Here is a 22,488-nt window from a genome sequence, read left to right on the forward strand (position 1 = left end):
TTAAATGTGATAACTGCCCAAAAATTTACATCGGTCAAACTGGTAGATATTTTAATAAACGAATAGCAGAACATAAAAGGGCTTTCAATAATAGAAAAACAAATTCTACATACGCACTTCACCTTCTAGATCATAAGCATTCTTTTAATGATGAATTTAATTTTTCACATTTAAAATAAAGGCCTTAAGCTATCTTTGTTAGAATCTATGGAAATTCACAAATTAAAAAACACAAATATAATTCTGAATGACCAACTTGAGATAAACAGTTCTCCCCTCCTCAACCTATTCCATTAAAGACAATAAAGTGTAAACGCATGCCAAAAATAGATCACTTGAGAAAGGAAATCAGCCGAAACAGCTGTAGTGATAAGAGTTTATAATAAATTTTGTGGAAGTTTTTGAAAACAAAGTTTTCAGTGTTTTATTGTTACATAAAATGAATTTCCATCAAGTAACGGTCGAATCCATCAATTCTGTAATATTTCTTTGATGTTTTTTAATTACAAGTTCATCACAAGTATATCAAGAACTGCGAACAGAATTTTGACAACCGCGACTAGAAGTTGAGCTGATTACCGAAAATATAAAAATAAGGTTAAGTTTACAGTAAACAAGCTTCAGCAGTGCTATTAACGCAATTCTACATCCATTATACCTGATTTATTAATTATATTGTAACTATATAAAAGCTATTGTATTCTTTACGAAAACATCGGTTAATAAATTTAACTATAAAATGTGAGGAAGTGAGGAAGAAATGATACAGCTTAGATAGTATCATATTTGGTTTAGCGACCTAAAGGCATAAAAATAAGATATCATTAGTAAAAAAGTTTTTTCATCGTTGGCTTGTGTAGGAAATTAAGGAACATTAACATACAAAGAACAGAAAATATTGAAGTGGTACGGACATATAAGAAGAGCCAGTCACAGCAGATATATAAAAAAATAATAGAATAAAGCCTTACATTCCAAAGAAAGAGACTAAGGGCGAGCCTTGACTGGTAAGTTGACCCAGAATAGACTAAGCCTGTCGAGGAAGTAGAGGAACGGATGGCATAGCGAAAAAAGCATAGCATACAGTAAAACTTCTGCTAACGGACACTTCTTCAGAACGAAAACCTCTGCTAAACGGACAGTTTTTAGGCCACCGACAATTTCATATGTGGGTAAATAGGAAGACACCTTCAAACAACGGACCCTTCTTCACAACGACTCCGAACAAAATTTGCCTTCAGTTTTTATTAGAAATTATTTAAATTTTACCTGCCAACCACTGACAGTCAGGTAAAGGCGATTAAAAGATTTCTACCTCCAGCTTTTATTTTCGGAAAGAGGAATGCTTTCATGAATAAGAAATAGTGATAGAAAGAGATATCATTCATGAATGGCTGAAGTTCTTCATTAAAATAGTTCGATCATCCATGATCATCATCCAGGATACTTTTCAGAAGAACTTTCCAGGTCAGAGAATAACCCTACATCGTATATCCGGTTTGGTGAAAACTGCATTTGAAAAGAATTTCATCTCTTCAAATGTTACCTCTGGGTTTCAAAAATGTAGCATTTGCCCATTCAAAACAAAAGTATTTTCTGACCTGGAGATTTTATTCATCTGAAGTTCACTTTATCAAAGAGGAAACCTCCTCGAAAATCACTCAGAATAATGTAATGTAATAACGCAAGTAGCTAAACTTAAGTAGTGTTGCATCCTCCTATATGCATGCAGTCGAGATGTACTAGAAATATCTTCAATTGCGACATACATCTTTTTTACAGTGTCTTCTAAGAAAATTCTTTTGCTCGAGCTAAAAAATCTACTGAAGTTAAACGCCGGACCAAATGCCAACATTGTAACAATACTTTTCTTAAGCAACTTGTACTGCATAATTTTGACAGCCAATTTGTATCCCTTTCACCGATAGGAAGTCCAAAATAATGCTGATACGCTTCTTTGACCAGATCTATACTGATATGCAAAAATATGGACTTTGTGCAAAACTTACCAAAATATTCGATACAAAACGTAAACAATTACCAGAAAAAAGCTAACTGCGCAAAAATTGTACTACTATAAAACTTACTTACGACTCTATCTTTATTTCACTACTCCCTAAAACCCATCCTGTATATTATCATTTATAGTGTTGATGCAAAAAAAATAAAAAAACGGGTGTGGCAGTCCAGTGGGACTGCCGGTAGAAGTTACACTTCTATACACGCATTCGCCGTTACAAATTTATTTGGGAGTCAATCTGCACAATCATTACATATGTAATGCTATAGGTAAGACATAGCAGAAAGAGAAACAGAATTAATAACAACTTACTAACAATTAATAAACAACATTTAACCTATAATAGTAGTAAATGAAGGATTGAATCAATATTTTGATGAAAATGTATATTTTTATTTTCATATATGTATGAAAGGAGTTGAAAGCAAAAATATTTTTACACATACTCTGTAGTAAAATACATTGTTTATTTTGTCATTACAATATACTAATACAATACAAGTTAAAATGTAATATTCATAAGTATATAAAAATGACAATAATATACATAAAAAAATACACTACAATACAGTGCAACATAATTCAATATAATAATACAATACAAATTAAAATGCAATATTCATAAGTATTTAAAAATTACAATAATATACATAACTTTTCTACTTACATGTTTAATTTACCATGTAATAATATTAATAAATAAGTCCTCCCCGACTGGGAATCGAACCCCGGTCTCTCGCGTGACAGACGGGGATACTGACTACTATACTACCGAGGACATGGCACAAACGCATTTCAAAATTGACAGTTCTGGGTCATACAGTGATTTATTGAGATTATTATTTTGAAATACAAAAGACTAATATAATTATGAACATTTAATAAATAATACAAAACATGTCACATAAATAATAATATTAATAAATATTTTATTATATATATATAATATTATATGTATATATATATATATATATATATATATATATATATATAATATATATAGTATTAAATATATATACAAAAGGAACATTTTTATATTCGAGACAGGAAGAGAGAGAAAATATATCTTCTGTCTCTCTCTTACTCATTATCTTACATATGTGATTTCACAGATTCACTCCCATACAAATTTCCAACGTGGAGCGCGCGTATAGAAGTATAACTTCAAAATCGAAAAATTATAAATTTTAAGTAATTTGAAAAAAAAAATGAATAACAGAAAATCTAGAGAGCATTGATATCTTAATATAATAAAATTTGTGGAGGGAGAATTTTTTTGCAGATCACTATTATTAGTTTATTGTTATAGATAAATCAGTTAATTTTACCGGAACCTAAGTAACTTAACCTTTATGTTTATCCCTGTATAAAATTGTGAATTCGTATGTCAACCTCTTGCAATAAAGCACATGAATAGACATAATCGGATGAGACATTTGCTATACATTTTTATTATCTTCTAAGAATACAAAGCCACTTAGTAAATAACACATCTCTTTGTCCTATAAATCCGACTATCAAGTACGCATAACCTGTAATAGCAACTGAATACTTTATTTCCTTTCTTATACAATTTGACCATGACGACAGTAACTTTAAAAATTATGAATGTATTATTTTGCTTCGCTGTGATCAACTGAAATGTTAACATAAATATTGAAAAATTATTGGAAGTTAAAAGTAAAAAATCAGCAACGTGATTTATACTTGGCCAATAAATTCAGTCTAGGGGCAAAGAGAGGTTTCGTGGCGGATTGAGGTCCATAGGATTTTACAACTGAATTTATGTATTTTGATCCGCTGATTTCGAATCTTGGATAATCCGAATTTTTCAAGTTAGGAACTTTTTATTAACAATTTAATGGTTTAAATGTTTATAATTACTAAATTAATAAAGATATATTCTATTTTTAAATTACGGCTTGTGTCTGTTAAAAAAAAAACAAACGAAACAACCTTTAAAAAATTAAAATGGGTTTATTAGAAGCCGAGATATTGCAAATTTATTATTAAAAAATAACAAAATATCGAGTATATCAGATATTTTTGCTTATAACTTTGTTTTTGCGCAACGTCAAAAAATTTAGGGTACATTATTTTAAAGCTATCATTATAAGCTTTAAAATGAATTTTGAAAAATAAAATTTTATTAATTTTTAGGAATTTAAAGTATACATCTTAGGTGTATACAAATAACGAACAGATTAGAGACAAAGCTGGATTTTTACCAACCTCGGGAACAAGCCGGTTTCCGCCCTAATTACGGCACAAACGATCACCTGCAGTGCCTAAAAACCCTGATAGAAAAAACTAACGAATATAACCGTCCCTTGGCATTGATACAACGTCCATTTGCCCAATGCAAACACTAGGATGCAAGCTGTAATCATTGCTGCAATCGTATCGAAACGCTGCTCGATTCAAATCAACTAAATATCTTGTTCTGCGTCGCAAATTATCTATTTGTTGCCTTCTGTTGTTCGCTCGACGATTCTGCATTGCCAACCGAGCTGTTTCACGGGCTGCTTCACTTTGCTCACGTGATTGAGAAGCACGAAGTCGAGCCATACTATCGCGGCGCTGTTCACGTGCAATTTCTTGTTCTTCTTCAGTCCTTTCATTTGCAGTATTTTGTATTCTTCTTGCATTACGGCTTTGTCGGGAAAGATTCGATCGTCTTGGTCGCGGCATTATTAATTAAACTTCACTTCACTTCAATTACGGCTTTGTCGGGAAAGATTAGATCGTCTTGGTCGCGGCATTATTAATTAAACTTCACTTCACTTCAATCCACTTGTTAATTATTTATTTAATAGAAATAGTTTTAATATTGATTTCTTACAAATATCAAATTGTCATCCATACGTCATTACATAGCTGTCATTTTACGTCAATTACATAGCTGTCATTTGCGTTTTGTTATTCCAAGTCTGATTCTTTTTTGTTATACCACGTTTTATAGTGACTGACGTTTCATGTCAAGTCACACGGGAACGCTGTCGAACGGGATAAAAGTATCCTATGTCCGTCTCCTGGCTCTAAGCTACCTCCCTACCAATTTTCAGCCAAATCTGTTCTTCCGTTCTTGAGTTATAAGTGGTGTAACTAACACGACTTTCTTTTATATATATATATATATATATATATATATATATATATATATATATATATATATATATTTCGTTTATTCATAAATATATCGACTAATTACCAGAACTATTATAATACATAATTAAAAAACTTATCATTTTGTAATAATTACTGCGAAATTACGTCCATGAAACGACATGTAGAAAATGATATACTATAAAGTATATTTCGGGAAAATATTTTTCACTCTTAATCACCAAAATAGAGAACTATAACAAAACATAAATGGATATAGTAATTATTTGTATAAAAATTTAACTTTCTGAGTCTATATTTATTTGTCCCTTTCAACGAGTACTAAATGTAGGATGTTTCATGAAGATTACACATTGGATTTCTTCTCCTTCTAGTGCCGTCTCCACTAATGAAGGTTGGCTATAACCACTGCAAATTCTATCTATCTTCTGCTTTTCTTAAGAGCGTCTGTGTGTTTAACCCGGTCCAGTCGCGAATGTTTTTCAGCCAGGATATTTGTCGTCTACCAGGACCCCTTTTTTCTTCGATTTTACCCTTCATAATCAGCTTCAACAACTCGTACTTATCATTTCTAAGTATGTGCCCCAAATATGCTGTCTTTCGCCTTTTAATGGTGGTCAAAAGTTCTCTGTCTCTTCCCATTTTGTGCAACACCATTTCGTTCGTAATATGACCGGTCCATGATATCTCCAAATTCTCCTAAAAAGCCACATCTCAAAAGCTGTCAGTTTTCTCATTAAGTCAATATTAACAGTCCAGGCTTCGACACTATAAAGAAGAATAGAGTGGATGTAACATTTTACCATCCGATATCGGAATTGCAGATTGAGTCTTTGGTTACTCAGAAATTTCCTCATCTTCAAAAAGGCTACTCTTGATTGCTCTATTCTTGAGCGAATTTCTGATTTCGGATTAGATCTTCCGTAATTCAGACTCCTAAGTATTTCATTTTGTCCACTTGCTCAATATCTTCATTTTTTATCTGGATCATTGTAATGACTTGGCCCTTCTTACTGATAACCACGGTTTTTGTTTTCTTTATGTTTATTGTTAAACCAAACTGTTCCCCAGTATCACAAATTGTGTTTAGTAACGTCTGTAGGTCTGCCTCACTTTCAGCGATAATGACTGTATCGTCAGCATAACGGATGTTATTTATATTTTCACCATTTAAATGGTGTAAATAACTCTCCGGAATATATATATTAAATAGTAATGGTGAAAGTACACAACCCTGTATCACTCTTCTACTTATCTGTTGCGCATCCGTGCTATTTGCATCTAATGTTACCACATCCTGTTGGTTCCAATAGATATTTATCATTATTTTAATGCCATTTTTGTCGAGTCCTTTTCTCTTTCGACATTCCATGAGAATGTTTAACTTTGTCGAAAGCTTTCTCATAGTCTATAAACACAACGAAAAGATCTTTTTGTTGGTCTCAGCATTTTTGGGCAAGAGTTGTGAAACTATACAGAGCTTCCACTGTTCCGAAGCCGTTACGAAAGCCAAACTGTCTATTACTCATATCCGGTTCGCACTTTCTGAATATTCTTGTATGTATAATCTTTAAAAATGTTTCTAATAAGAGTGACATTAAGCTGATAAATCTATAGTTATTACAGTGTTTGGAGTTCTTGGTTTTTGGTAGCTGAACAAAGGTCGATAACAGCCATTCTGTAGGTATCTGACGGGATTTGTATATGTTGTTAAAGAGTATAGTTATTGCACTTAAATTGTCTTCGAATATAAGTTTAGAGTTGTTTATAGCATGTTGGACTTCAGATTTTAATATTATTGGAGCTTCCTCGTTATCAATTTCTATTGGTTCCGTTCTTGTATCCATGAAAAGATCTTCAATATATTTAGTCCATACTTGTTTTATTTCAATTGGGTTATTAATAGGTTTATTGCTTTTGTCAATTAATCGGTTAGGTGTATTTGTTCGTGATTTTCCAGATAATTCTTTCACTTTTTTATTTAAATTATAATGATCATGCTTTTTCTGCAATTCTTCCACTTCGATGCATGTTTCCATCATCCACTTTTCCTTAGCCTCTTTTATTTTATTTCTTATTAATTTATATTTTTCTCAGTACTTATTTGGGTTTTTGTTTCTATATTTTCTTCTTTGTTCCATGATTTCTAGTATTTCTTGAGTCATCCAAGGTTTTCGGCTTTCTGTTTTCTTTTGTAGAGTTTCTTTCTGTGTTTTTATAACAGAATCTTTAATTTTGCTCCACATAATGTTCACATTCTCAGTTTTCTTCATTTCTGATGTTAATTTCTTCATTTCTTGATTGATACAAGTTGAAGCCTTAGCACGGATTTCATTTATCTTGAGTAACTGATTATTCACCTTAGAACTTTTGAATTTTATTATCTTTGTTTCCCTCAGTTTCATTTTTGAGACAAGGAGGTTACGGTCTGAGGGGACATCTGCTCCAGGAAAAGTCTTAACGCTTAAAATGGAATTTCTGAATCTTAGATTCGTTAGAATAAAGTCAATATGATTTCTAATGCAATTTTGTTCATTATCCTGTGGTGACCTTCAGGTATACAGTCTACGGGTTGGTAATCGAAACCAATAGTTCATGGACTCACATTAGACTAATTTCTGAAAACTGATTGTCTGTCAAATAGTAATAGTGTTCCCATTTTCTAATGTTAATACTTTTGGAGGTACCTAATTCTGGTTTAATGTTGACGGTTAATTCACTTTAAACATATTTTATATATATATATATATATATATATATATATATATATATATATATATATATATATATATATATATATATATATATATATATATATATAGTTCAGCAAAATAGGCCTCAAAGGCCCAAGACTTCAACGGTTTTCTTCCATTTCTTTCTATCTTGTGCTAAGTTTTTCCAATCTTGTACCCGCAGCGACTTCAGATCTTCTTTTGCTGACTCCAGCCATTTTCTTCGGGGCGGCCTTTTTTCTTTTTGTACCAGCCTCCGTGTTTATTAATTCATTGGGAACTCTTCCTTCCTTCATTCTTGCTATATGTCCGAGCCATCTTATTCTTTGAATTTTAGCAAGTCTTGTTATTTTTGGTTGCCCATATATTTGCATTATTTCTTCATTCGTTCTTCTTCGCTAGATGTTCCCCTCTTTTACACCTCCATATATCTTTCTAAGAATTTTTCGTTCCCATTTATCTTATTTTACTTCCATATCTTTATTAAGTGTCCACGTCTCGCTAGCATAGAGTACTGTAAGTCGAATAACTGTTGTATATATTCGTTTTTTTGCTGTTCTGGATATTATCTTTAACCTCAGTATCTTAGTCAGGCTCCCAGCACTCTTACTACCTTTGGCCATTCTTTTTAAGATTTCTTGGTTCTCTTCGTTCCTATTTGTTAGTGTCACTCCCAAGTAATCGAATTGGCTAACAACTTCAAAGTTATATTCTTTACTTGGGCTTTGTATCTTAAAGGACTGTCCTTGATGATTTTCGTTTCCCCTCATAACCATATATTTTGTTTGTTCTTCGTTTATTTCTAAACCATATTGCCTGGCTATTCTCTCTATTCTAGTAAAGATTTCTCTTAATTCTGCAGGTCTCCTTATTATTAAGGTAACATCATCTGCATATGCTACGCATTGATGTCTGTGATGATATATTGTGCCTCTAGTGTATATATTACATTCTCGTAAAATCTTCTCTAAAATCAAATTGAAAAAATCTATTGATAACGGGTCACCTTGTCGCAGACCTCTATTGGTGATAAAGCTATCCGAAACCCGTCCTTCTAACATGACTTTACTTTTAGTATCATTGAGTATGCATTTAGTCAGTCTTACTATTTTTGTGGAAATTAAAAATATTCTAGTGCTTCATATACTTTATTTCTTTTTATAGTATCATATGCCTGTCTAAAATCAATAAACAGCATGTGTAATGTTAGGTTGAATTTATATGAGCTAGCTAAAAGTTGTTTCATTGTAAAAATTTGGTCTATTACCGATCCGTTTGCTCTGAAACCTGCTTGATATTCACCTAGACAATTTTCAACTTTTATTTTAATTTTATTTCTAATTGATATGGCCAGAATCTTATACACTGTATCTTGTAGAGCTATTCCCCTGTAATTTTTACATTCTGTAACGTCTCCTTTTTTATGCACTGGACATAAGATTGCTTCTTTCCACTGATTGGGTATTTTTTCTTTGATCCACACTTCGCGTATTAACTCAGCGATTTCTTCTTGCACCATTTCGCCACCTTCTTTTAGAAACTCAGCAATGATACCATTTTCACCAGGTGCTTTGTTGTTTTTTAAGTTTTTTATGATCTCTATAATTTCTTCCTTGGTAGGTACTTCTTCATCAAACATATTGTATATAAATAAAGTAAATTGTAAATGAACAACGAATAGTTTTCACCAGGGTTGTTTTGACAGGGGTGAGCTTATTACTTTCTGCTACACAAAAAATGGCCTCGGACTTTATTTTGGTTATAACGTACCTTAATTTTCCTGCAAATCACATTTTGCAGAGTTACAAAAAAATTACTACAAGTTTTCCATGAGAAACTTACCGTTTTCCGGTTATTCAACATCATATGTTTGGATTTTTGTATTCGATAAATAAAAGTCTACGTCCAAACAGCCGTAACTATGATAATATTATATATAATATAATAAGTTAAGGGTAATAATAAAAACTAATCTCTTTGTTATATAAGCTTCATTTTATATCCAAATAGTTTTTCTGATAAAATATAAATTTTTGGAGTTATTCGCGAAAAACCGTTTAACAACATGCTTTTTTGACGTGTAATTTGTAAATTTTCAGTCTGAATAACTCCAAAAAGATTGACTTTTCCAAAAAAATTAAAGCAACACTTTTATCCAAAAATTTACTATTCTATTGACTACCATAATTCGTTTTTGATAAACTTTTTTCACCCCCGAGTTTGGTAATAGCTACCCCCAAGGGACAATCACATTTGGGCATAGGATAGATTTTGATCTTTGAGCTTTTTTTATCTACTGTCAAAATCTCAAGCAAATCCATGCATATAAAAGGAATTCTGAGCAGAAAACCGTCATACCCAGGACTATGATGCTGTTTTTGATATTAGTAGGTGTTTAGTACGCTCTTGCGCCTTCAAAATTGGAAATTTAAGGCGTAAAGATCGGAAAGAAAAAAATAAAGAAGGGTCTAAAGTGTTAGGATGTTAAAGAGTATGTAAATGTAAAACATTATTTCAATCAATAAAAAATAAGAATTAGATGGATTTATTAGTAACGAATACTCGTATACGTTACTGTCTTAAGGCGGACTCAAACGACAGAAAGGACAGAAACTGAAAAAAATATATAAAAATCTTTTTTGTAGATACAGCGCCACCCATATATTGCAGGATCTCAAACGAGAATCTTTAGGCCATGTGGTCATTAGCGAATCTATTTTTTTTCAGTTCATTAATAGTGCACTGGGCAGATATGTTATCTTGTATTCATTTCCAGGTATCATTAACTGCATTACAATTTTTATGTTCTTTATATTTGGTTATACAAATGACCGGCTCATTTTTATAAAAATCAAAAAACTGCAACACGTCATTTGTCCACTCCATTTCAATTAAAAAAACACACACACACACACACAAATATAACTTCTGTATGCTCCTGAGGTCTTTGAAAACTAAATGAATAATCCCAGTAACTGCCAATTATTTATACATTTCGTTTGAGCGCCTTTGCGAGTATAGACAAGTATGTACTTCGCAAGTGTACGAATAATCGTGATCCCTTTGACTAGGGACATTTTTACCGACAACAGATGGAAAACCAATAGCCCAGTCTGGTTATGCAAAAATCATCGATTTCACGAAAAAATTTTTTACCGAGACTACCGATTTTTTTACTTTTAAGACATAGGTGGGGGTTACTAGATGACAAATAGATGAAAACGTACTCGTATTTTTATCTTGTGTTTTTTTAAACAATACACAAATCACAATTTGATATTTTGTCTATAAGTTTTTTCCCTTATATTTTACATAAACAATATTGATATCATTTTTTTTTATATCAAGATTATCTTTCTTTTCCCGTTTTTTAAATTAAAATTGATAAATAATTTACAGAGGTATTTGCAAAAAAGCAGTTTTTTTGCATTAATTTATAAATTTTATTAATTTTTTTATTAACAAAATAAAATGTTATTAATACATTTGAACATCGAGTAATTACCGTCTTTTAAATTTGTGCGAAATTTTCCCCCGAGCGGTCAAATAGTTTAAAAGTTATTTAACTTATTTATCCCTGAGGCTAAATATTTGAACTATTGAACTTGCTCTATTAATGATGATAGACACATTTAGCAAATTTCATAGGATTCTGTAAGACTTAAACTATCTCAGAAGTTAAATGCATATTGCGTTTTCATCGAAATTATTTACAAGATAAAAATTTGAAAAAGGGGTATGTTTTTTTACTTATAAATAATTGTAATAACTTCTATATTTTTCAAGCTACATACTTGTACGTACAACCATTGGATAGCTGTTTAAAAACTCACATTATATATTCCTGATATAAAAAAATGATAAATATTGTTTTAATATTTATTGTTTAAAAAAAACGCAAGGTAAAACTATGAGTACTTTTTCATTCATTCGTCATCTAGTAATGTCTTAAAAGCTTCAGATATCCACGAAAAATTATTCGACCTTTTTTTTTAACCAGACTGGGCTACGAGTGACATTAAGTGACAAATAATTGTACGAGTAACCCACTCATACGAAATGGCAAATATACGCAAGTGACGATTATTCGCCAAGTACACGAGTCGTTTGAGTCCGGCTTTAGTTAAACCATTTTTGGACATAATATGATAATACAAAACCGTTTGCAATCGCGAAATTAATTAATTAATTTATAAATGTGATTTTAAATTATTTAAGCTGCAACCCACAATATATAAGCTTTTAACCTAATTTTTAACACTACATCATTGACTAAAGTTTATCTCATTGATCACGCATATGGTATTATAGTTTATATTAGTTTTGATAACCTTTTGGATTCTGATATCGCCTTTTAACCCAACATGAGTGATTTATTTTAGCTACAGGCTATAGGCCAATAAACTTTTGGAAATATGTATTGGTAGTGTAAAACGAAAAATTGATTTTTCGTTTTTTTGTGTTTTTCAATTAGATTTATAAGTTTTACATTAAAATCAATTTCGAACGTATTTATATCTAATTTATGAGTTTGATGGATTCTTTAATTAATAGTTGCAAATTTTTAATATACTACCCGGCATAATTTAAGGATATTGCCAGTATAATGGTAATGGTACTTCATTCTGGATCAATGATTTGTATGATTGGATTGAAAAACATGAAAATTTGAAATAAAAAGAATAAAACAAAAAAAAAACATTCTTAGTATTGACAAATCACTTTTTGAGATATTGTGCTTACCATGTTCACACTACTACTGAAAATCATGATTATTCCTCTATCGAATAACAATTATCTTTACCCGCACTCAAAAACTGTCATGATATATCAGGAGCTATATTTATATATATATATATATATAAGATCATACATGGATTTATTAATTATCCAAACCTGATAAGCCAGATTAACTTTAATGTTTCCCACCAAGCTCTCCTCCTTTACCACAATGTTTTCAATATTTCTTTCCATAGAACAACCTATGGTATTCACAACCCATTGGATAGATACATGGGGCTATGAAATGTTCCCAATTTTGATATTTTCAATATAACTTTAACTCAGTTAAAAAGATCTCTTGCTTTGTGAGATGTATACTGTTTTGAGTTCTTGAGTTTTGAGTTTTGAATCCTAACTGTGATATTGTATATTGTATATGTAATTTAAACTGTTAATGGGGATATCTCGTGTATTAAATAAATAAAAAAATTACACCAATGATCATGGCCAAATTATGATGGCCAAATTCATAAAAAGGATCAACCAACTGAAAGAAGTATTGTCTACGGGAGGCACCAAAAGAAATATGCTAGTAAGATTAATCATTCTTTTTTTGTTCTTTTAGGAAACATAAGCAGTTAATCTGAAAGTAACGGGTTAATAAATCAGATAACAGCTTACTCCTAAGAGAAGAAATGCCTAAGGAGAACAACACAGTCGACGATGATCTTAATACGATAATTCAGAATTTTCAATCTATTGACACAGTTATAAACTCGGATGACGTAGTCAACTATCCTATTTTCTTCTTCTTCACGTTGAATAATTGTCCTACTTTTTCTACTTTTACTACAGCCGAAGTTGCATATATCTGTGTAATCAGTCAAAGGACAGTAAACCCAGTGTTGGCTAAAAATAAATTTCATCCATACAAATTAAAAATTATGCACCATCTTTTAGACAATGACCCCGACCAAATGCTAGAATTCGGTGAAAATACGTCTAATTAAATTAACCAGCCACCAGATTACTTAAAAACAATTTGTTTTAGAGACGAAAGTAATTTTTTCCATCAATGGAAATGTTAACACACACAATTTGAGGTATTGGAGTAACATAAATCCTCATGTCTTTCGTGAAAAAACATACTTAATTTCCAGAGAAAGTAAATTTTGGGAGACTGTTTTTCCCAATGCTAACTTAACTGGCGAAATGTATGTGGAGATATTACAAAACACAATCAAGCCGATCATTCTTGAAATTCTGAAAGATAATCCAGATTTATTCGGCAACTAGGAAATAACGTTTCAACAAGATGGTGCTCCTGGACACTATTATGGTGCAGTAAGACGTTACCTAGATGAGGAATGTTAGATGGTAGATTGATTTGACGACAAAGTTCGATAGAATGGCCAGCTCGGTCAACGGACTTCATACCATTAGATTTTTTCTGTAGGAGTACTTGAAATCTAACGTTTACGCTACACCATCCGACTGTATTGATATTTTAAAACAACGAATTGTTGAAAAACAGTTTAGCAATAGAAGGCATTACTGTCAGAAAATAGATGCAGCATTATTTTAATCACTTAGTATAAGAACTTGTTCTTAAATCAGTATTAATTAATTTATACGAGATATCACTTGTCAAAAGGTCCCATTTAAAATATTGGGCCACAGTGTCTTTGTGACGTCATAGTACGTCACCTTTTATGACTAATTGAGATGCCTTCGTCGGTTAATTTTCTGCCTCAAAATTTAACTGTGATAAGTATAACCGTTCAAAAAAAAACGAGCGTGGAGGGAACTTTTGGCTAGTACTGTATATATATATATATATATATATATATATATATATACAATGAATTATTAAAAATCTTACTTAACTTGACAAGTTAGTTTAAAAACTTAACTTAGCATAAACCCCGAAACAACTGTCGTGAAAATATAATAAATCAGAAATTGCTTTATTTTTTCACCAGGACTTTTAAGCAGAATTGGAGCAACATTTTATGATGTATTCTGAAGTTTTGATATAAAATGTAGGTACTGAAATTACGTATTTGTGTGTAGTATTATTTTACTCTATTAAATGAAATAATACTTCCAGGAAAAATTTCAAGATATGACATCGTATATGTTTAGCCTTGACATCCATGACTTCCATTCAATACGTATATAAATAATTGTGTTGAATTACAAGATTGGCAAAAGTTAATGAAAACAAATTTACTACTAGTATCTAATAATTAAACCAGTTAGCAATATTTTAAGAAAAGTCCAAGAAACCAAAACCAAAAAAAAAACAAAACTAAAAAAAACTATTGAAATGTACCTATAATACTAGTAAAATCATTATACTAATAAAATAATAGCTCTTTATCGAGTATTTAACACATACCATAGGCTATGGCAATAAAGTCAATATTTTTGGAGTTATTCGAGACTGAAAGTTCACAATTACATCTAAAAAAGTTTTGCGGCAATACGATCCATTATTGGTTAAGAAGATCTTGAAGAGCTTGTCTAGTATAAACAATGTGCAGATCAAGAGCAATCTGTCTCTGAAGCATATCCCATATATGGTCGATAGGACTAAAATCTGGTGATTGTCCTGGCCACGGTAAGAGTGTAATATCGTCAATATGAAACCAATCTCTTACTGTTGCTGCAGTATGAGGCCTTGCATTATCCTGCAAGTAACGCAAATCAGGACCTGTAGCAGTAGAAAATGGTAATTCAAAGTTCCTTCTACAAAAACGGGAACAGATGATGAAAAATTATTCCAGCCCATTTGCATTTGAAGCGATAAATCGTAGGAATTTGAGGCGTTGTCACTATTGCCTTTAATAAAACAGTGAAATTGACAGATTAATTTACATGGCATACATTGGTGTGTAGAGAACAAGTTTTCCTTAGACATTTTTGATGTGTGTAGCTGATCGTCGAAGATAAAGCCGAAGATAAAAGATCAAGAGGCAGATTTCTTCACGATGGACTTTAAAAGTTTACAAGAATCTTCCTTTCAGAAGTATCTCACAAAGCTCAAAATAGAGTAGAATGGCCAATTACAGTCAATCAAATATAATGGGGTCACGATATCCTACGCAAGCATGAACTGAGGAGGAAGAGGCTGTTTCTGTTGTAAATTTAAATAATATTATATTTAAATATTTAGTAATTAGTATTTAAAATTTAAATATTATAATATTATATTTAAATATTAATTTACTTACTTTCTCTTATGATCACATTTTTAATTTCTGTCTTTAACTAACGTCAGCTTCCAATTCGACTGATCAATTTAATTTTATAGTCAATTTACAAAATGCAAAATTTATGTGCAAATTTTGAACAGATATATCTTAACCAAATTTTCTTTTACAGAAAAACCAAAAAAATAAAACATTTAGAAAAGCAACCCTATATTTTTTACTCTTCAAGATTTTTATTCTTCAAGTAGTTATTTTTTTCAAAATTTTAAAAAATTTTCAAAAACAAAATTGTAACTTTAATTAACTTTATTAATTTGATTAATTATATTTGGGGGGCTAATCACCTTGGAGGTGATTTTCACAATGTTTTTACCAAAAAAAAAAGGGACCAATTTTATTTTGAGCGTAACTCACTTAGTTTGGATGCTAGTAGCTAAAAAGAGATTAAAGATTTTTTTAAACATTTTCAAAAATTTTTGACGAGTTTTCCCCGAAAAGTGTCTCATTTTTTGGTTATTTCACGTTTAAATATTCGATTTGGAATTTGACAAGAATCTACTTTTCATGAGCTACAACTCTGCTTCTAAGGCTACACAGATTTCATAAGTAGGTACACCATTTTTTTTTGTTTTTTTTATAAGCTAAATTTTGACTAAGGGCATTTTTTTCGATAAATACTTAATGTTTGCTTAAAACCACGGTTTTTAAAAAGGTGGTTTTGATTTTGAAAAATGAACATTTTCACTTACAAATAAGTCAAAAAGTATTAACTTAGTGAACAAACTCTATAAAATAAAAGTTGCTTAGAATTAGATAACTTATCTATTTCCGGACTTATTCCGAACGTATGTTCTTTCACCCACGAGAAGGGGTGGCTTTCAACCGAGTGACAGCAACCCTGAGCTTGAGTTCAAAAGTGAAGTAGAGGGTAAGAAGAACCAAATTTTCAAGCAAATTCGTCGTGATGAGGAAAATTACACTTCAAAACAGTTATTTACTGTAGTAATAATCTGATGAACTAAAAAAATGAAAAAACAAAGAAAGAAAAAGAATTCAATACACGATTCTTGTAATAGGGTTATTTACCGGAAAGTATCATTAGATAGGCGAAAAACTTGAGTTCTATTGAAGTATTGAAAAAATATTCTCATGATATTTTTTTATATCATTATGGGTAATTTTAACGCCTATGTTGGCAATGATATAGTTCCAGGAATAAAACAGCGATATAATGAAAATATAAGAAATGTAAATGGAGACCTTCAGACGGACCTCTGCAGCATAAACGAAATACGTATTATTAATACATTTTTCCCTCACAAATAACAATACAAATACACTTTTGAAAGTAGTAGAGGACAAAGATTTATGGTAGACTATATTCTGTCGAATAGAAAGACACCGCTCTAACATCTTGGATTTAAGCGCATTAACATCAGCAGAAATAGGAAGCGACCATAATTTGGTATTTTGCAAAATCCGAATGAAAACACATATGTGTGATATCAAAACACCAGAATACAGCACAAAAGATAAAAGTCGAAAGCTTACAGGATGACTCCACAAGATACCTAATTCAAAAAATAATGACCGAAAAAAGCTCAAACTCATATATCACAGAAAGTGATTAAGTCGAAGAAAGCTGGGCAAAAATTAAGTCTAATATCTGAGCCTCGGCCAAGGAAGTTCTTGGTGAAAAAAATATAAATAAAAATAAATCCCAAGGCAAAGAACTCCATGGTTTTGTAAAGAAGCGAAGGAAAAATGTAAAGAAAAGAAAAAAGCTTACCTGAAATACATGTCAACCAAAACACAAGAGGCATACTATAATTACAAGGCAATTAGAAACGAAACACATGCACTTGTAAGAAAAATGATTACTGGGAACGCTTTTTAAAAGAAATGGAACATGATTTTTACGGTCTGCAAAAGAAAATATGGCACTTCATAAGAGGTCAAAGAACTGAGGTAAAGGAACTAATAGAACCAAAACACATAGAAAAGGATATGTCAATTGACTACCTAACAAAGCTTTATACAGAGGAAGAACAAACGACGGTAGAACCGGAAACACCAGAAATTACCACAAATGAAGAACAATATAAATGTACAGGAAGCTCGGAAAATACTTAAAAAGCTGAAGAACAGAAAAGCAGCAGGTAGAGACGAGATACTAAACGAATTACTGAAATATTGTGGAGCAGCAATAATAGAACAATTAACAACATTAATTAATAAAATTATAAAACACACTAAAATAGAGAAGAATGGAGGGGAAGAGCAGAGAGAATAAAGGAAGAATGAAGAACGAGTGAAGTAATTCTACTGTTCAAAAAAGGAGATAAAAAACAGCCAGAAAACTACAAAGGTATATACTTATTAAATACTACCCTAAAACTTACAACTAAAATTTACAAAAGTGCAACTCAGAGGATAAGTTTATCAGATGAACAACAGGGTTTTTGTAGTGGAAGATCGTGTACAGATGCAATATTCGTTATAAAGCAAAATTACTAACAGATTACTAGAGTATAATAGAACAACATTTCTGTGTCTGATTGACCTTAAGAATGCGTTTGACAGAGAAAGACTCAAAGATGTAACCCGTCTTCTGTATAATAGAGAAGTTCCTCTTAACATTATAAAAACTATCGAAAACATCTACCAAAACAACAAATTGGAAGTTAGAATAGATAGACAACTTACAGAACCCATAGAAATAGGTATCAAAATAAGACAAGAGGATTCATTGAGCCCCATCCTCTTCAATTTAATCGTGAATAATATCATCAAAAGCGTTAACAAAGGAAAAGGATACAGAATGACAAACAAAGAAATAAAAATACCCTGTTACGCAGAAGACGCAATATTGATAGCCCAAGATGAAGATAGTCTGCAAAGACTGGTCCACAGATTTAACATAAGAGCAAAAGAATTTAATATGACAATCTTATCTCAGAAACCTAAAACAATAGTACTTAGTCAGCAAAGAACTAACAAGATGTAAAATAGAAATTTATGGCATCAGTATTGAACAAGTAATGGAAATAAAATACCTGGGAATTACACTGTCTAGCTATGGAGATCTGGACAAAGAAGTGAGAGATCAAGTACAAAAAGCAAATAGACTGGCAGGATGCCTTAATAACACTATATGGCGAAACAGACATATTAACACTGAGATGAAGTCAAGAATTTATTAAGCCAGTATAAGACTAATAATAACATATGCCTCAGAAATAAGATCCGATACAGCCACAACGCAAAGGCTACTGGAAACGGCAGAGATGAGAGTACTGTTTAGAATTATAGGAAATACGCTGAGGGATCGAATAGAAGTGAAGACATTAGAAGAAAATGTAATGTACAGTGTATAAATGAATAGACACAAAATTGAAAAAAGAATGGAATCTGCAGAAGAAGTATAGGATGACCGCGCAAAAGATGGAGTGACAACCTTCCATAGAGGTATTAATCCGCCAATGAACAAGCAGAATTGTTTATAAAGAAGAAGAGAAGATAAATATATATATATATATATATATATATATATATATATATATATATATATATATATATATATATATATATATTTCAAATTATTTTTTCGACCGTACTGTTTTAAATATTAATTTATAGTATCAGCAATCGGTCAGGACATAAAACTCTATTTGTTCAGTCTCAATATTTCGTCACGATTTTGTGACTTCTTCAGGAGAAAACTGTAAATTTATTAGAATAATTAATGATTAAATGTAAACAAAATGAATATTTTAATACTTACAACTATAAGAATGAAAATTTAAATTTTTTTGGCATATCTAAATAAATGACATATTTGTTTGATTTTATTTAGGAGTTATGGTAACCGCAATATTTTATAGAGTGAATTCCCGTTGTACAATTTTCAGCGAGTAGGTTAAAATAAACAATTACTATGACAGTATTATTCATTTTATAAAGTGGAAAGATGGAATTAATAGAATTGAGAAAGAATCAGGAACACGATAAATTGATCTATAAAATGTAATTGATGGTATGTAGGCAGTTACTGCAATAATGATATTTAGGAATGTAATAAAATTATAGGTACAGTTACTAGAGAATTACTAAGTTTGTGTTTAAAGGTTAAGATCTATCATATTATATATTGTTTAGTATGTTGCAGTAAATATTACTTAAATGATTGGTGTCTGTCTTATAATTGATAGATTCAGGAGTTTTATTAATGTGTACCATTTCAAGGAAAAGCCGATTTTTATAATTATCAACTTGTTCCAAGATTTTTACATTATTGAAGTCAAAGTTATGTCCTGTCTTCAAGTGGTGGTCCACTAAGGCACAAGAGTTTTTTTGTATGTTACAGTCACTTTTGTGTTGAGTGACACGTTTTTTAAGCCACTGTTGACTTTGAGTTTTTTTTAAGTTGTTATATTGGTCAAAGTCAACAGTGGCTTAAAAAACGTGTCACTCAACACAAAAGTGACTGTAACATACAAAAAACTCTTGTGCCTTAGTGGACCACCACTTGAAGACAGGACATAACTTTGACTTTAATAATGTAAAAATCTTGGAACAAGTTGATAATTATAAAAATCGGCTTTTCCTTGAAATGGTACACATTAATAAAACTCCTGAATCTATCAATTATAAGACAGACACCAATCATTTAAGTAATATCTACTGCAACATACTAAACAATATATAATATGATAGATCTTAACCTTTAAACACAAACTTAGTAATTCTCTAGTAACTGTACTTATAATTTTATTACATTCCTAAATATCATTATTTACGTACCATCAATTACATTTTATAGATCAATTTATCGTGTTCCTGATTCTTTCTCAATTCTATTAATTCCATCTTTCCACTTTATAAAATGAATAATACTGTCATAGTAATTGTTTATTTTAACCTACTCGCTGAAAATTGTACAACGGGAATTCACTCTATAAAATATTGCGGTTACCATAACTCCTAAATAAAATGAAACAAATATGTCATTTATTTAGATATGCCAAAAAAATTTAAATTTTCATTCTTATAGTTGTAAGTATTAAAATATTCATTTTGTTTACATAGTCATTAATTATTCTAATAAATTTACAGTTTTCTTCTGAAGAAGTCACAAAATCGTGACGAAATATTGAGACTGAACAAATAGAGTTTTATTTCCTGACCGATTGCTGATACTATAAATCAATATATATATATATATATATATATATATATATATATATATATATATATATATATATATATATATAGGAACTTAACACAATAGCTTAATAATGACAAAACATTAGAATATTTTTGTCTAAAAATACGTTCTTCAATCATTTAACACAGAAACATCTGATTTGAAATGACCTCCGACCTCTTTTATCAATCAGTTGATGAGTAGTGTTTAAAATTGTCTACCAAGTAAAACATATAGCTGATAATATGATTGATACATACTTTTTTATTCAGAATTATTTTTTTTAAACTTACATTTCTTGTTTGTTGGCTTGTTTTTCGTCTTCAACTTTAGCAGTGGTAACATCACTAGCTCTTGCATTTTCATCTACCACTTGGGAGACACTAGGTATATTTTTGTTCTCATCGGGCTCCATGACGAAAACAAACCGAACAACATACACGATAAGAATTAAAATTTATTAGTTTTTGTGGTATTTAAAATATAAACAGCAATAATCACAGCATTTGACATTTTTAGAAATCTTTACTTCTTCCTAAATATCCTACTAGCGTCGATACATTTACTAGTTGGTAGTTCAAGTGAACGCGTCGAACTCGAACGTTTGAATGAATGAACTGTAACGATGTGATAGGAATTGTAGCTTCTTGAGCGTTAATAAGCCTATAAAAGCTCATCTTTTCGGCAATTTATTCATTGGGCTTGATGGTGGGAATTTATGAAGCGCTTGCTGAATACTACAATCTTTATAGTACAATCAGTTTGGTCGCTTGAGTATTTATGTAGACTATGCCCATTATGAACCGATAAACGTAAATTAAAATTAGCGGTATCATTCATCTGTGTACTAGCATGAAAATTTTGCGTAATATAATTTTACAAATTTAATATATCAGATTTCTTTCTTTTTATAAAAGTTATTAAGTTTAATTGAAGTGCTTAGTCAAGGCTCAAAAAAATCCTGTATAGAATACTACCATTTTTCTCAGAGACTCATTAATTCCTCAAATATTAGTTGAGCTGAATATTGAGTCTCTTAGTAAGATGGAAGTACTATATCACCAAACATAATACCTTGCGTTGTCTGCCCATCCGTTTGAAGTTGAAAAAAAACTTGTGAAAAAGACAACACAACTCTAAAACTAAATTGAAACAACATTGGATCTCAGTGGGCAATACCTCGGGATGGTATGAGGGGGCAAATAATTTCGTAATGTTAACATATGGCATGCAATGCTACCAATCTAAACATTCAATTTACGAGAAACTAAAGATCAAACAAGAGTTAAATTAATTAAAATAAAAATATTAAAAACAAAAATACTTGCCCTGAACTAACGCTTTTTTTATAATGATTCAAACGTTATTTTTGTATCCTGTTTGGGACTATTTTCTGGGTCTACTTAGTTAGTACTCAGAAGCTAAAACAATAGTTCACCTGAGATAATTATTATAATTGGCAGATGA

At 30.8% G+C, this 22,488-nt stretch overlaps 1 protein-coding gene across 2 annotated transcripts in view; it reads right to left on the minus strand.

Moving 5' to 3' along the window:
* The window catches only part of LOC140441829 (MFS-type transporter SLC18B1-like), a 118,083-nt gene that overhangs the window by 39,946 nt on the left and 55,649 nt on the right, over positions 1 to 22,488 (minus strand). The window contains exon 1 of one of the 2 annotated variants that reach the window (XM_072532769.1): positions 21,315 to 21,712. The exons of the other annotated variant lie outside the window; for it this stretch is intronic. Within the exon in view, the coding sequence (XP_072388870.1) occupies positions 21,315 to 21,436 (122 nt within the window). The 5' untranslated portion in view covers positions 21,437 to 21,712. Of the gene's footprint in view, positions 1 to 21,314; positions 21,713 to 22,488 lie in introns of those variants that run through there. 2 annotated transcript variants of the gene reach the window in all.

Source organism: Diabrotica undecimpunctata, chromosome 5 (genome assembly GCF_040954645.1).
Source record: "Diabrotica undecimpunctata isolate CICGRU chromosome 5, icDiaUnde3, whole genome shotgun sequence".
Taxonomy (NCBI): domain Eukaryota; kingdom Metazoa; phylum Arthropoda; class Insecta; order Coleoptera; family Chrysomelidae; genus Diabrotica; species Diabrotica undecimpunctata.